Source organism: Canis lupus, chromosome 25 (assembly GCF_048164855.1).
Source record: "Canis lupus baileyi chromosome 25, mCanLup2.hap1, whole genome shotgun sequence".
NCBI classification, from domain to species: domain Eukaryota; kingdom Metazoa; phylum Chordata; class Mammalia; order Carnivora; family Canidae; genus Canis; species Canis lupus.
This window is the reverse complement of record NC_132862.1, coordinates 31,006,184-31,020,498: the sequence shown is the minus strand read 5'-3', so window position 1 is coordinate 31,020,498 and position 14,315 is coordinate 31,006,184. Positions and strand designations below refer to the sequence as shown.

The 14,315-nt window shown below is 36.4% G+C and overlaps 1 protein-coding gene across 2 annotated transcripts in view; it reads left to right on the top strand.

The window, feature by feature from the left end:
* Positions 1-12,976, top strand: part of DERA (deoxyribose-phosphate aldolase) — a 117,022-nt gene extending 104,046 nt beyond the window's left edge. For both annotated transcript variants that reach the window (XM_072798853.1, XM_072798854.1), the window contains 3 exons: positions 8,333-8,445; positions 12,301-12,450; positions 12,762-12,976. In XM_072798853.1, coding sequence (XP_072654954.1) covers positions 8,333-8,445; positions 12,301-12,450; positions 12,762-12,818 — 320 coding nt within the window. In that variant the 3' untranslated portion in view covers positions 12,819-12,976. The remainder of the gene's footprint in view (positions 1-8,332; positions 8,446-12,300; positions 12,451-12,761) is intronic.
* Positions 12,977-14,315: the final 1,339 nt, after the last annotated feature.

Genomic DNA, 14,315 nt, shown 5'->3' with positions numbered 1-14,315 from the left:
AAAGACAAATAGAAAATCTTGAAAAAAGCCAGAGAAAGAAAACATCTTACCTATAGAAGAAAAATAATTACAGCAGACTTCTTATTGAAAACCATGTCAGCAAGAAGTGGATAAAATGAAGCACTAAGTGTTCAAAGAAAAAACACCCAAGCAAAAAATCTATATCCAGTGAAATTATCCTTCAAAAGTGAAAGAGCTCAGACATATATAACTGAGGGAATTCACTGCCAGCAGTCCTGTGTTGTAAGAAATGTTCAAGGAGAAGGAAAATAATATACATCAGAAACTCTGATCTACATTGAAAAAGGAAGAATATCAGAGAAGGAATACATGAAAAATAAAAAATCACTTTTCTTTCCCAATTGATGTAAAAGGTAACTGTTAAAAATAGTAGTAACAATGCACATGAATGGGATAAGAGGGAGGAATTAGGAATACTTTGTTAAAAGATATCTCCAATACCTATGTAGCAGTATAGTATTATACTATAATTTGCTAAAAATTTGCTAAAATTTGCTAAATTTTAAATTTGCTAAAAATATATTCTGAAAACTCCAGGACAACCACTAAAAAAATGTACAAAAGGAAGTGTAATTGATATGCTGAGAGGAGATAAAATGGAACCATAGAAAATGTTCAATTAAAACCAGGGAAGGCAGAAAAAGAGGTGTAAAAATTAATTAAAGAAAAGAAAAAGACAAAAAGCCCTATTTCAGTGAATGTCCTCAGACTACTTGAGTAGTCTGCTGGGTTTTTTTGTTTTTGTTTTTGAAGTTTTCTATAAATATCAGTTTGATCATAATTGATGATTGATGATGCTATTCAATTTGAATGTATCTGCTCATATTCTATATGTTTATCAATTACTGAAAGAAGGGTTTTGAAGTCTCCAGCTATAATAGTAGATTTGTCTATTTCACTTCAATTCTGTCAGATTTTGCCTCATGTATTTTTGATGCTCCATTATTAGGTGCATACATGTTTAGGATTGCTATGTCTCCTTGGAGAAATAACCCCTTTATCATTATGTCATACCCTTTTTTATCCCTGTAATTTTCCTTTTTCTGAAGTCTGCTTTGCCTGAAATTAATATGGGTACTCTACTCTGATTAATTCTATATATATTTTATATATTTTTCCATCCCTTTATTTTTAACCTTCCGGATCTTTATGTTTAAAGTAGATTTCTTAGAGACAACATACATTATTTTTTGTCAGTCTCTGATTTTAACTGGTGCATTTAGACCACTAACATTTAAAGTGATTGTTTATTTACTTGGATTAATATCTGCAAGGTGATGGCCTGCCCAGATGGCTCAGCGGTTTGGCGCCACCTTCAGCCCAGGGCGTGATCCTGGAGCCCCGGGATTGAGTCCCATGTCGGGTCCCTGCATGGAGCCTCTTTCTCCCTCTGTCTGTGTCTCTGCCTTTCTCTCTCCATGTCTTTCATGAATAAATAAAATCTTTAAAAAAAAAATATCTGCGAGGATAAATAGTCCAAATAAGCCTGTATCTATTAAGGAAGTTATTTTAATTTTAATTTGATTTATTTTATAAATATTATATATAATAAATACATAAGCATATATTTATACAAACTATTATAAAACTATTTTAATTCTAAAATATTGTAAAATAAATTTCTTATTTATTTAATAATTTAATAAGTTACTACGGAAAGATTAAAAGATTAAAACCTTCCAATAGGGAAAGCAGTGGCTAAAGGTGGTTTCACTGATGAATTCTACTGAACATTTAAGGAAGAAATAATACCAATTATCTGTCTCTTCTAGAAAATTGAAGGATAGTGCTCACTCTGTGAGGCCATCGTTACCCCAATACCAAAGCCACATAAAGACATTGCAAGAAAGGAAAATTATAGATCAGTATCACCCATGACATGGATGCAAAAACAGTCCTCAACAATGTATTAGCAAAATGAGTTCAACAATGTATAAAAAGTATTATATGCCACAACCAAGGGGGATTTACTCCAGGTATGCAAGGCTGGGTCAGTGTAATGTAATCCAGCATATCAGTACACTATAGAGGAAAAATCATATGGTCATATCAAATGATACAAATGAGGCATCTAACATATTTATAATATATATTTATAATAAAAGCTCTCAGGCACCTAGGTGGCTCAGTGGTTGAGTGTCTGCCTTTGGCTCAGGTTGTGATCCCGGGATCAAGTCCAGCATTGGGCTCCCCACAGGGAGCCTACCTCTCCCTCTGCCTATGTCTCTGCCTCTGTGTGTGAGTGTGTATCTCATGAATAAATAAATAAAATATTTTTTAAAATAAAATAAATAAATAAAAGCTCTCAACAAACCAGGAATACTAGGGAACATTCTAAGCTTGATAAAGAACACCTACAAACAAACTTTAGTTAACACACTTATGAGAAACAACACTATTCCCCAAAAGTCTCCCTAAGAATAAAGCAAGAATAAGTTCCTATTCAGCATTGTACTGGAAAGTCCTAGCTAGTGCAAGAAGACAAGAGAAAGAATTTAGATAAACACAAATTGGTAAGTGTGGTAGGCTAATAATGACTCCCAGAGATACATCCACATCCTAACCCCCAGAATCTGTGAATATTGCCTTATTTGGAGAAAAGGGTCTTTGCAGACATGATTAAATTAAGGATCTTGAGATGAAATGACTATTCTGGATTTTCCAGGCAGGACATAAATGCCATCACAAACGTTATTATCAGAGAGAGGCAAAGAAAGATTATATCTAAAAGAGAAGGCTATGTGAAGATGGAGGCAGAGGTGGGAGTGATGCAGCCAAGGAATGCTGGCAGCTCTAAGAAGCTGGATGAGTTAGGGAACAGATTTTCCCTAGGCCCTCCACAAGATGTGCAGCTCTGCTGACAACTTGATTTTGGACTTCTGCCCTACAAAACTGTGAGAAAATTTTCTATTGCTTTAAGATACCGAGTTTGTTATAATTTGTTACAACAACCAAGAAATTAGTATAGGAAGAATGATATAAGAGTGTCTTTGCTCATAGATCACATGATTGTCTGTGGAGAAAATCCTCCCAAACCAACAAACTCTTGAAAACTACTGAGTGAGTTTACCAAGGTTGCATGACACAAGGTTAATATAAAAAGTCTATTGCTTTCCTGTCTACCAGCAGTGTGAACAATTGGAATTTAAAATTAAAAAAAAAAAAACTATCATTTAAAACAGCAATCCATAAATTGAATACTTGGGTATAATCTAACAAAAATATGTGTGTAATCTATATGTACACTTATTAGGTTGGATAAGATCCAAACACTGACAACACCAATTACTAGTAAAGATATAGAGCATCAGGAACTCTCATTCACTGCTCTTGGGAATGCAAGATGATACAGCTACTTTGGAAGATAATTTGGCAGTTTCTTTCAAAGCAAAATATGGTCTTACCATATAATCTCGCAATTGCCCCTCTCAGTATTTGTCCAACTGATTTGAAGATTTATGTCCACACAAAATCCTGCATATGAATGTTTGTAGCAGCTTTATTCATAAGTGCTAAAACTGAAGAAACCAAGATATCCTTTAAAAGGTGAATTGATAAATTGTGGTACATCCATTCAATGGAATATTATTTATCAATTTAAAAAATGAAGCCATGAAAAGACATGAGTAAACCTTGAATGCACATTGCTAAGTGAAAAGCCAGTCTGAAAGGCTGTATGATTCCCATACATGACATCCTGGAAAAGGCAAAACTGTCGTGATAGTAAAACGATCAGTGGTTGTCAGTATGAGTTGGAGAAAATGAAAATGTGGAGCACGGGGCTTTTTAGAGTGGTGAAAGTGATCTGTGTGATCCTGTAAGGATGCGTGTGTGACACTGTACATTTGTCAGAAGTACTAGAAACTCCACAAAGAGTGAACCTTAATATATGCACATTTTTTAAAAAATCACTTACGTAATCAGGGCATTCCAGGATCGGATGTGGACTGTGAGCAAAGAATCTAGCTGTATTACAAATATACGAAACAGCCTCCCTGAAGGAAGTAGAAAAAAGGTGATGACCTACATAATATTATAAATAAAGGTGGGCTGTAAAGCTAAAGACACAGGAAAGTGCACATTAACACTGCATAGTAGTTAATAAAGTTGTTTCCCATGGTGTAGGTTAACAGTTCTGGTAGCAGTATATGTGGATACTGGATGTGAACAATTAAATAAATGGGTGACAGATGGTAGGTACTAGGTTTCTCACTGTTGAAGTGGGAGTTTACAGATGAAGGGGAGAGAGGGCTAGGATGATCCATGTGGTAATGGGTCAGAGTTGGAGTTGTCAGTATTATGGATGTTTAGTTTAATATAGATACAGATTGTTAAATATGGAATTATTAAAAGATACGTATATATAAATGGGTTAGTATACACACATAGATTTCCTTTTGAGGCAACAGAGACAGCCAGAAATAAGACCCTGTAGTAGCAATGAGTACCCCTCCACCAAGATTTTGGATTCAAATACCATTCTCTAAAAAAAAAAAAAAAAGAAAAGAAAACAAATACCATTCTGTAATAAAAGGAACTAGGGCTCTTTGGAGAAATGGCTTATTCTGGGACTGGGGCAGAAAACATAAAAGATAAACCTGGAACATTTGGCAATACCAGAGGAAGTGCTAAAAAAAAACAAAAATTCTACATGATGGAGGTGTGTCTTAGGAATATAGGAAGCAGCTGAAAGAACTCCCAGTGGCCAAAGGTAGAACCATTTGAGCAATGAAATAAAGTAATATTGGATTATAAACTCAAGTATAAAATAAATGTCTTTGAGTCTGTACTGATTTAAATGACTGTAAATAAGTATGAGAGGAGACAAATCTCCCACGCAAAAAAAGTCCACATAATTTATGTAGTTATTCCCCCCAAAGGTGTTAAATTATAATTCCTCATTCCTTAAGCATAGAATACACATAAGGGCTTCTTTCCAGGGGTACAGTATGGAAAATAGGGAAAAGAGAGTGACTTTGCAATGAAGAAACCTGACAAAAACTACCTCCTGAGTGATTACAGTCAACATCAACAGTGGTAAACCATGCTGATGGCAGGTACACATGATTTGATATGATGAGAATGTCACTTTACCTCTATGGTCTTCCTCCCCAGAAACCCATAACCCCAATTTAATCATGAAAGAAGTGTCAGATAAGTCCTAGTTGAGGGAAATTTTACAAAATACCTGACCAGTACTCCTCAAAACTGTTAAGGTCATCAAAATAAGGCAAATCCAAGAAGAACTGGAAACTATCACGGCCAAGAAGAACCCATGGTGATATGATAAATGGTATTTCATAGTATCCTGGATGAGACTAGATGCTAAGTAAAACTAAGGACATCTAAATAAAGTATGGATTTGGGTTAGTAGTAATATATCTATGTTGGTTCATTAATTATAACAAATGTACCATACTGATAAAAGTTGTTAATTACAGGGGGAAACTGGGTGTGGGATATATGGAAGTTCTCTGTACTGGCTTGATAATGTTTCTGTAGCTTTAGATCTGTTCTAAAATTTAAAATTTATTTAAAAACAAATAGAATGATATATTCTTGTGAGTCACCTGTCCAGTTTTGTTACCTGAACTGGAATGAAAGTCAAAACTATCTTCCCTTTCTCATTAGTCAGTTAAAGATGGGAAATACTGTAGTTTGCTATTTCTTGGTAGCTGTAGCCATCCGTCAATTCATCTATTCATCCATCTATCCATTCAAAATTCATTAATGAGCTTTGCATGTGTGTCATGCTCTGGGGATTCAGAGTGCATAGAAAGAAAGCTATAGCACCTGCCCTCCAATGTGCTTAAAATGCAATCAAGAAAGGGAGACAAACACGCAATGTGTAGGCCACTGTTACTACTCCTGGGCTCTTGTTGCTATTATGGTAGGTGTTCTGCTTTGCTCCTCCCAAATATGTTAGGAGGAGAATCCCTCCCTTATCCTAACTCTAGACTCTCTCAAAGGAGTTTGGCTCTTTTGGTTAACTTTAAACTGTGATTTTTAAGTGACCATACCATTTTTTTAGGCCTCCAAATGTGGTCGTGGACTTGTAATAATCTTCTCTTCTACGATGCTTGAAAGAATTTGGATGCTATCCAGTGTTGTACCCGAAAGCTTTCTGGTGGTTCAGAAGACAATGTCTTGGTCTCATTTTGAATTCTTTGGGGTTGTTCCTCTCACCTCTTACGTCTATTTGGAGGTTCTACTGTCTTCCCCTTGATTTCTTATTTCTGGTGTCATAGGGACCAGACATTGGTTCTATGGTCCTATTCATTTGTTCACCTATTATTAAACTTAGCATATGCCTAGTTTAGGGCTTTCATACTGGCTGTTTCTCTGCTTGTGATGTTCTTTTCACAGATTCCTTTCATTCACTCTTTATTTGAATTTCACTCTTGAGAGATGCCTTTATGATAACTCTGTATAAATATAGCTACCTCTCCCCAATTCCATCACTTTCTACCTCATTACAATGCTTTTTTTTTTTTCATAACACTTATCTCCACCTGACATTTATTATATATTTACTTGCTTATTGTCTTTCTCTTCTAGAAAATCTGCTCACAATGGTAGGAACTTTATTGTTTAGTGGTCTCAGCATCTACGACAGTCTAGAACATAGCAAGCACTCAGTGAATATTTGGTAGATAAATGTGTGCATGACAGATCATTCTTCCAGTGGGCCTACAGACCTCCTTGCCTCAAAAAAAGCTTCTGATGACCTGCTTTCATTAATCAGAATTTCTATCATGTTTTTACAGATTGAAACCCTGCCTAGGTCCTTGATCCATTTATATTTGTAAATGCTTGAGAGTTTTCAAAGTGCTTTCACCTAGATTGTTGCTTTTAATTTCTTGTATGAATTAAAACTATGAATTAACTAAGAATTTTCTGATGTATTTTACAAACATGACAGTTTGGGAGATGAAATCAGATCTTCTGACTTCTGGCTCATCAAGTGATTACCCAGGATTTATGTTTCATCTCCACCTGTACTTTTGAGGGGCTTTTGAGGGCAAGGGCTTAAATTATTTGTTTTATTTTCCATTGTGCCTTAAACACATTGTGTTTACATAAAGGTGTGTTGATTTAAACCCTTCCATCCACAGAATAGTTGTGGAAATATCCTTTCCATTTGCAACTAAAGTGGAAAATTTTAGCCACTTCTTTCCTCTGCTTCTATTGACTTTGATGGACCTTGGGAGAATCTCAGAGATTAGCATTACCTATGGTTCCACAGAATCAGTGGGTTAGGGCTGTGAATTGCATAGAAATCACTTCGGAACCTTGTTAATATTCAGATTCTGGTTCAGTCGATCTAGTATAGGACCCAAAGACTGCATTTTTAGCAAGCACCCTCGTGGTACCCATGCTACTCATCTGTAGAGCACATGTTGAATATTTCAGGGGTTAGTAACCACATAAAAGCTGGAATCTCTATTTGGCTACCTGACTTTGTGACCCTAGGTGAGTTTCTTGGAGACAGTACAGCATATTGGTTAAGCTATATTTCTTTGGTTAGAATTCTACGTCCCTACCTTACTATGACTCCGAGCGGGTTATTTAACTTTTCTGTATCTCAATTTCATCTTTTTAAAATAGGGATCATATTAGTACTTATACAGTTATGAGGAATGACTGAGTTATTACTTGTGAACCTAGAATAGAAGATAGCGCATAGCACACAGTGAATCTTAACTGTTACTATCATTTCTTTGTCTCCTTGTGCGATTCTGTTAAATTACATCAGTAGGTTTAAGATACATCTGAGAGACAGAAAATTGTTTAAAGTATTTGTAGGATGAAATTCCTAATCTCATTGGGAAGACAGTGCTTTCATTAATGAACAGTGCAGTACAAATCAGCTGGTGTTGGTTCTTCTTGTGTTATCATAGCTGTGTACTTCCTATCAAGTATGGGAAAATGAGTAGGCACTCCAGTTTTGTAGTGTTGTAATATATGATATTAAGCATAGAGCATGAAATTGTTTTTATTCATCTCAGTTATGCATTAAATAAGCCAACTTGATTTTAATTGATGATTTGGAAATATGGAGGCAGGGGCCCCAAGAATCAGTGAGAACCCAACTGGTACTTCATGTCATTCATGTAACAATTGGGGGATGGAAAGTATAGACAGAATTATTTTAAAGAGAGGTTTTGTTTCTCATTTTTCAAATAACTAATGAAAAATAAAGTGTTCCTCTGGAAAAAAATTTACATAGCCCACTTCTTTCACTGACTAAAAAGTGTAAAAATAAGTTTTTCATTAACACAGAGTTTTTTTTTTTTTCCTTTTGTTTTAGGATCAGATTTTATTAAGACCTCTACTGGAAAAGAAACAGTAAATGCCACTTTCCCAGTAGCTATAGTAATGCTACGGGCCATTAGAGATTTCTTCTGGAAAACTGGAAACAAGGTATATTATTGCCAGCAAATCTTTCTTCAGAGTAAAGATAATGTTATTTATAATACTAGTTACAGCCACAGAAACTGTCTTTATATGCAGAAGGTGTGAATGAGTTACCTTTATGAAGATAAATGTTTAATTTACCTTTCATTACAAAAGAACACATTCATGGAGAAAAATGTGCGATTAACAGAAAGTGAGTGTGAGTGTGGGAGTAAGTCTGTGTGATCAAGATGTAAACTCACTTTATGTCCTTTTATTAACTGAAGACAATTTTATCACTGACAAGAGATTCCTAAATGGGTTCTTTAACGAACTAATTCTGCTACAACACAGGCTTTCTGGTAAGGCGTTGGCCAGCGAAAACAGGTTAATGCAGAAATTAAACTTCCTTGAGGAATGGAAAGAATTGCAGAGTAACATTTATTGAATGATAAGCTGTGGTGGTGATATGAAAAGTATGCAATATAATGGGAAATAATCTTTTCCTGTCATTATTGAAGGACACACATAAATTGGTTTTTCTGTTGGGAAACCCCCGGTCCAGAAAAACTTATTACTTTTAATAATATGAGGTGAAGAGAAAATTCTCGAGGAGATGAACTTATTAAACAAAATAATGAAATGCTGTGAAACAGCAGGGAAAAGGTAGCTAGACGTTATATAGCTCTTGAATTAAATATCCATTTTTGCGTTTTATGGCAGTTGGATGTGCTCTTTGGAAGACTGTTAAGCTGAGGAGGGTATGTGCTAGCTTTTGTCAGCTTTTCGAAAAATAATACATATTTTTTTGAAACATATGATGTTAAAAAGAAAAATGCGTATGAGGTGTTTTTTAAAATGAGTTTGGATTTTCCTTTTCACTTCAAGTTGCTTGTTTAGCTGCAAATTATCTCAAAGGATTTTTTTTTTTTTTACATCATTGGAGAGAAAGGTAGTTTGTTTTTCTTTTTGTTGTTGTTTTTTTAATGAAACTGTGCCTTCCTCAGAAGACATCTTTTAAAACCAATCTATGGATTTCTGTCAAATGGAAACCCAAAAAAGACCTTTAATCCTATGCCAGCTAGATGTGATGACTTTATATGTGACTATACCTTTGGTTCATTTTTGGAAGTATTTTAGAGTGTACTGGGTTCGAGAGGAAATGAACTCCTTCCAGAATTTTCTCCTTCAGAATAACTTCATATCTTTAAAAAAGTACAAATAGGAAAGATAGTTACTGTGACCTTACATATGGCAGTTGACTCAATTTGAGTAACCTCTAGTTTGGTAGCTTTTCTGCACTGATCCAAATTAAAAAAAAGAAAGAAAGAAAGAAAGAAATGTTTAGCTATAAAAAAGAAAACTCTGTCTTTGGTCCTGCCAGCTGAGACCACCACCATTCATTTAGACCAGTGGTTCTTATTTACCATCAAAGTACAACAAAATAAGTGTGAAGCTTTTTATGCTTATAGGTTCCTGGGCCCTTGTCCCTAGCACTTCTGGATGAGGAGTAATCCTTAGACATCTATATGTTTCATAAGCTCTATAGTCGGGATTAAAATCCACCATTGGACACCTAACCCTGCTGTGTTCTCAACAGACATTTGAGTAGCTAACTATGTGTCATGTTAACCTATGTTAACAGAGATACAAAATGAACAAGTCCCTTTCCAGGAGAGCTTGTAGACAATAAGCAAAGAATTTCAATAAAAGTTTTAAGTGCTCAATATTCTAGGCTAGAGTAAGAAGGGACTCTGCTGGCTTTCATTACTTCTTTTTAATTGTATTGACCCTTTCCTCGGCTAATAAACAAAGTTTATCCCAGTTTTATTAAGAAACAGATACAAGTCAAATCATATTCATATTCATCTTAATCACGTTTGATTTCACATAGTGAAGATCTGTATATGTATCTGCAAATCAGGTGCATCCTTTCAGGTTGTTGACGAGTTGCCTGGGCAGCCCTTAGACTGTAAACTTTCTACATCATTGATTTAAGGGGTGTTTTAAAATGTGATGGGCCGTCTTCCAGACCATGATTAGTGTCACTCTGAGTAGCAGAGGTTTAATATTTCATAACTGATTTCATTGCAGATTTATGTTTTCCATATTCTCTCCCTTAAAAAAAAGGATAAACTTATGCTAGAAGCTCTCTTTAGAAACACTGCCAAACAGACTTGCTGACACAACTGAACTGTATAGAAAAATCTATATGCAGCTGCCTAATTGACAGAAATGCTCTTATGATTAACATGTATGCTAATATCAGCTAATTGATTTGGGGGGCCTTTTCTCAATAAATAATCTCATCCTCTTTATCTTCCCCACTTGCCCCATGTCTCTGCACTCTTTCAGAGCCACTTGGACTCCAGGGTAATAGGCAGATAGGGTTAGGATCAGTGTAATAGCTGCAATGGATCAGTGTACAGTGGCAATGTATGACTGAGGCAGGGAAACTAGTAAGGAGACCCACCGATCTTAGAACTAATGAGGGTCTAAACTAAAACAGCAGAAGTGAGAGTACAGAGGAAGTATGGATAGGAGGAGGGAGATACAGAAGTTAAAGAGGGAAGATTGGTAGGACTTGACCTTTGATTGATTGGGTGTGGTGTGGTGTGGTGTAGTGTGGTGTGGTGGGGAAAATGGTGGAATCCAGGTTAACTGTGAGATTTCTAGCTTAGGTTAATTATGGGACCATTCATGTATTGTCTCCCTTCTCTAGCATTCTTTTAGCAACTAACCCCGTGTTGGTGCTACCTATCGAATCAATGGCTCTTTGTGTTCAAATGCCTGAGCTTTAGTACTTGGGCTATGCAGTGTTTTCTTGATTGTTCTTGTCTGTAGATTCTCTACTCTACTGGTTTCAGGTTCTTGAGACAAGTAAATCCAGATAAGCAGGTTTTACTGTTTATAGAATACATTTATCCATTTCTAATGGACTCAGGGACATCATTTGTAAACATCAGATATTGGCTGAGTCGTGCTGTTTTATGTTCACCTTCAAAGACTACTGAACTGTGAAGAGCTCCTACACTCTTTCTACTGTGCTTATTTAACTGGTCTGGCTGCTTTACAGAACTCTTGCTACTGACGACTTAGAAAAAAGTCCCTACACTTCAGTTGATGAAAATAACTGCCAGTGCTCCTTCCTGATTGCTGCCACTTTGGTTACTGTGGCCTCACTGATTCTCTCCTCTTATTTTGAATACGTGTATGTGTTTTTTTCACCTCTGAAGGAAGGGCTGAAAGGCAACTAGACTGGCTGAATTGTAGAAATGTAGAATGAATGGGCTTTGGTGGTATCTGTTTTCCTTATTTATTGACACCTCTCTTGTTTATCCCCGGTTCACAGCTATAGTCTAGATGGTTGAGGTTTATGACTTTCCAATAAACGCAATGTTAATGAGGGTTATTAACGCTCATTAGTGTCTCCTCAGAAGCAGTGACATTCTTCGCATTAATCTTGGAAAAGTCATTTTGTAGTGTGAATGGGTGTGAGTCAGTGATCTGAGCTCTTTTGCTGGGTGAAGTGAAATAGACTTAATAAGAGAGAAAGAGAATTGAGACCCTGTATTAATGCAGTACCATTTTTTTATTGTTGTTAAAGATTTTATTTACTTAGTTTTGAGAGAGAGAACACATGCCTGAGAGCCAGCATGTGCAGGGGGAGGAGCTGAGGGAGAGAATCTCCAGCAGACTCTGTGCTGAGTGTGGAGCCTGACAAGGGGCCCAAATCCCAGGACTCTGAGATCATGACCTGAGCAGAAACCAAGAGTCCGGAGCTGAAACCAACTGAGCCAACCAGGCACCCCCATGCAGTATCATTTTTTAAAGCACTCCAGGAACAATAAACATTGTTCTCTTTCCCACCTTCCTTTGTAGATAGGCTTTAAACCAGCAGGAGGCATCCGCAGTGCAAAGGATTCCCTTGCTTGGCTCTCCCTCATAAAAGAAGAGCTGGGAGATGAATGGCTGACGCCAGAACTCTTTCGAATAGGTGCCAGTACCCTGCTTTCAGACATCGAGAGGCAGGTATGTAATAATCTATTGCCTTTGGGACAAATTGACAAGTGTGTTTTTGAGAGAGAAATGAAAAATCCCCTGCTGGGCTATGAGACCTAGAGAAAAAAATTCATCTGATTTACCTCATTGCCTCCAAACTTCTGCTTTCTTTCAAGCAAACCTCCACCTGAAGTAGGTTGAATGGAGAGTCTGCTGAAATGCGTAATAATGTGGGGCTTTATAATGAAACATTAAAGTTATTAATATTTAGTAGTATAATAATTAATATGTATGTGATATAGAATACTTATTAATTAACTAAATTCTGATTTACCTTACAGATTTACCATCACGTGACTGGAAGATATGCAGCCTATCACGATCTTGCAATGTGTTAAATCACTGACCAATTCCAGAAGAGCTCTTTAGATCAGTGTTTAGAATGTGTTTTTCTATGTGATTGCTAAAATTGTTTAATTAAAATATGAGGGGACTTTTTTTTCCCTTAAAACTTTCACTGAATTTAATTCAAAGAATAAAAGAAAAAAACAACTAACCCATACATAGTATTCTTTTCAGGCACTTTTGAAATGGTCCTAATTACTTGAAAATCTGTATGGTTAATTTTGTGAAGATTTTTCCCTTAAAAATTCTGAGTAAAATATTAATGATGGCTTTGACAACGTTAAATTCTAAGGAAAAAAAAAAGTTAAACTGCCCAAGAAATGTGCCTTAGCAAAAGAAAACGCAGCCTCCCTGAGCTGCTGGCCCTACTCTAATGACTTCAGGAGTCACTGACTTGGCACTAATTTCCTGCAATGAAAATCTGTCTTTAATTTTTGCAACAGATATGCTCTTATATTAATTGTTTCACTAATGAAACTTATGTTGTTGTTATAGGATGTTATGGACATTGCATTTTTAAATATAAAAATCCCTGTAGTTATTTTTTTGGGAAAAAAAACACTTTAAATCGTAACAACACCTACTGAAAAATTAATCCATTAAACATATAAAGAGGTTTTAATTAATGACTTTTTGAAGTCACACCTTCTAGTAGAGTCTTTGCATATGTATATCGGAAGGCACCTCAGTAAGAGCATTAATGAATACAACTTATGTAGATATGCTGAAACTTCAGATTTTTCTGGCATAACGAATAAGGGAAAGAAATAGCAGACACTAACATAGCACTTAATATGTCCTAAGCTCTTCACATCAATCAATGTATTTGAACCCTGTAACAGTCAGTACTGGTATTATCATTCTTTTATACAGATGAGGGCCTGAGGCCAGAAAGCTGAAGCAACTTGTCAAAGATCACAGAGCCCCCCATTGGCAGAGTCAAGAATCAAGCCCAGGCCGACAGCCTGGCTCCTGGGTGTCAGTCACCCTGGGTGTGCACCACTGCCCCTCAGCACCCATAGGCACAGCATCAGAGTTCACTGTCTGCTCTGGAGAATGGGCATCTGCTTTGTTGTCTACTCTTCCCTTGCTCTGTCTGTCCCTCCAAGCTTTCCACGTCTACCATTTTTGCTTCCTAGCACCTCTCCCGCACGATTGAACCTATTAAGTTTCGGAGAGAGTCTTTTATCCTCCTTGAACAAGTCTCCAGCTACTCCTCAGTGGGAAACCTCAGACTGGGCATCCATTTTGGTTTCACCTTCTGATAGTGGAAGCCCAGCCAGCCTCTTCCTCTTTCTAACCCTCTGACCTTGCTTCAGTCAGTTCACCTCTCTGGACCTTAGCTTCTTTATCTGTAAAAGAGAAAGATTGGGCAGGCAATATCAAGGTTCTTTGAGACCTAAAATCATATTGCCCTAAGGATAATTATAACAAATGCTAGAAAATGTTTTACAGCTATAAAGAGAAAACACTTTTGTAGCAATCTAAAT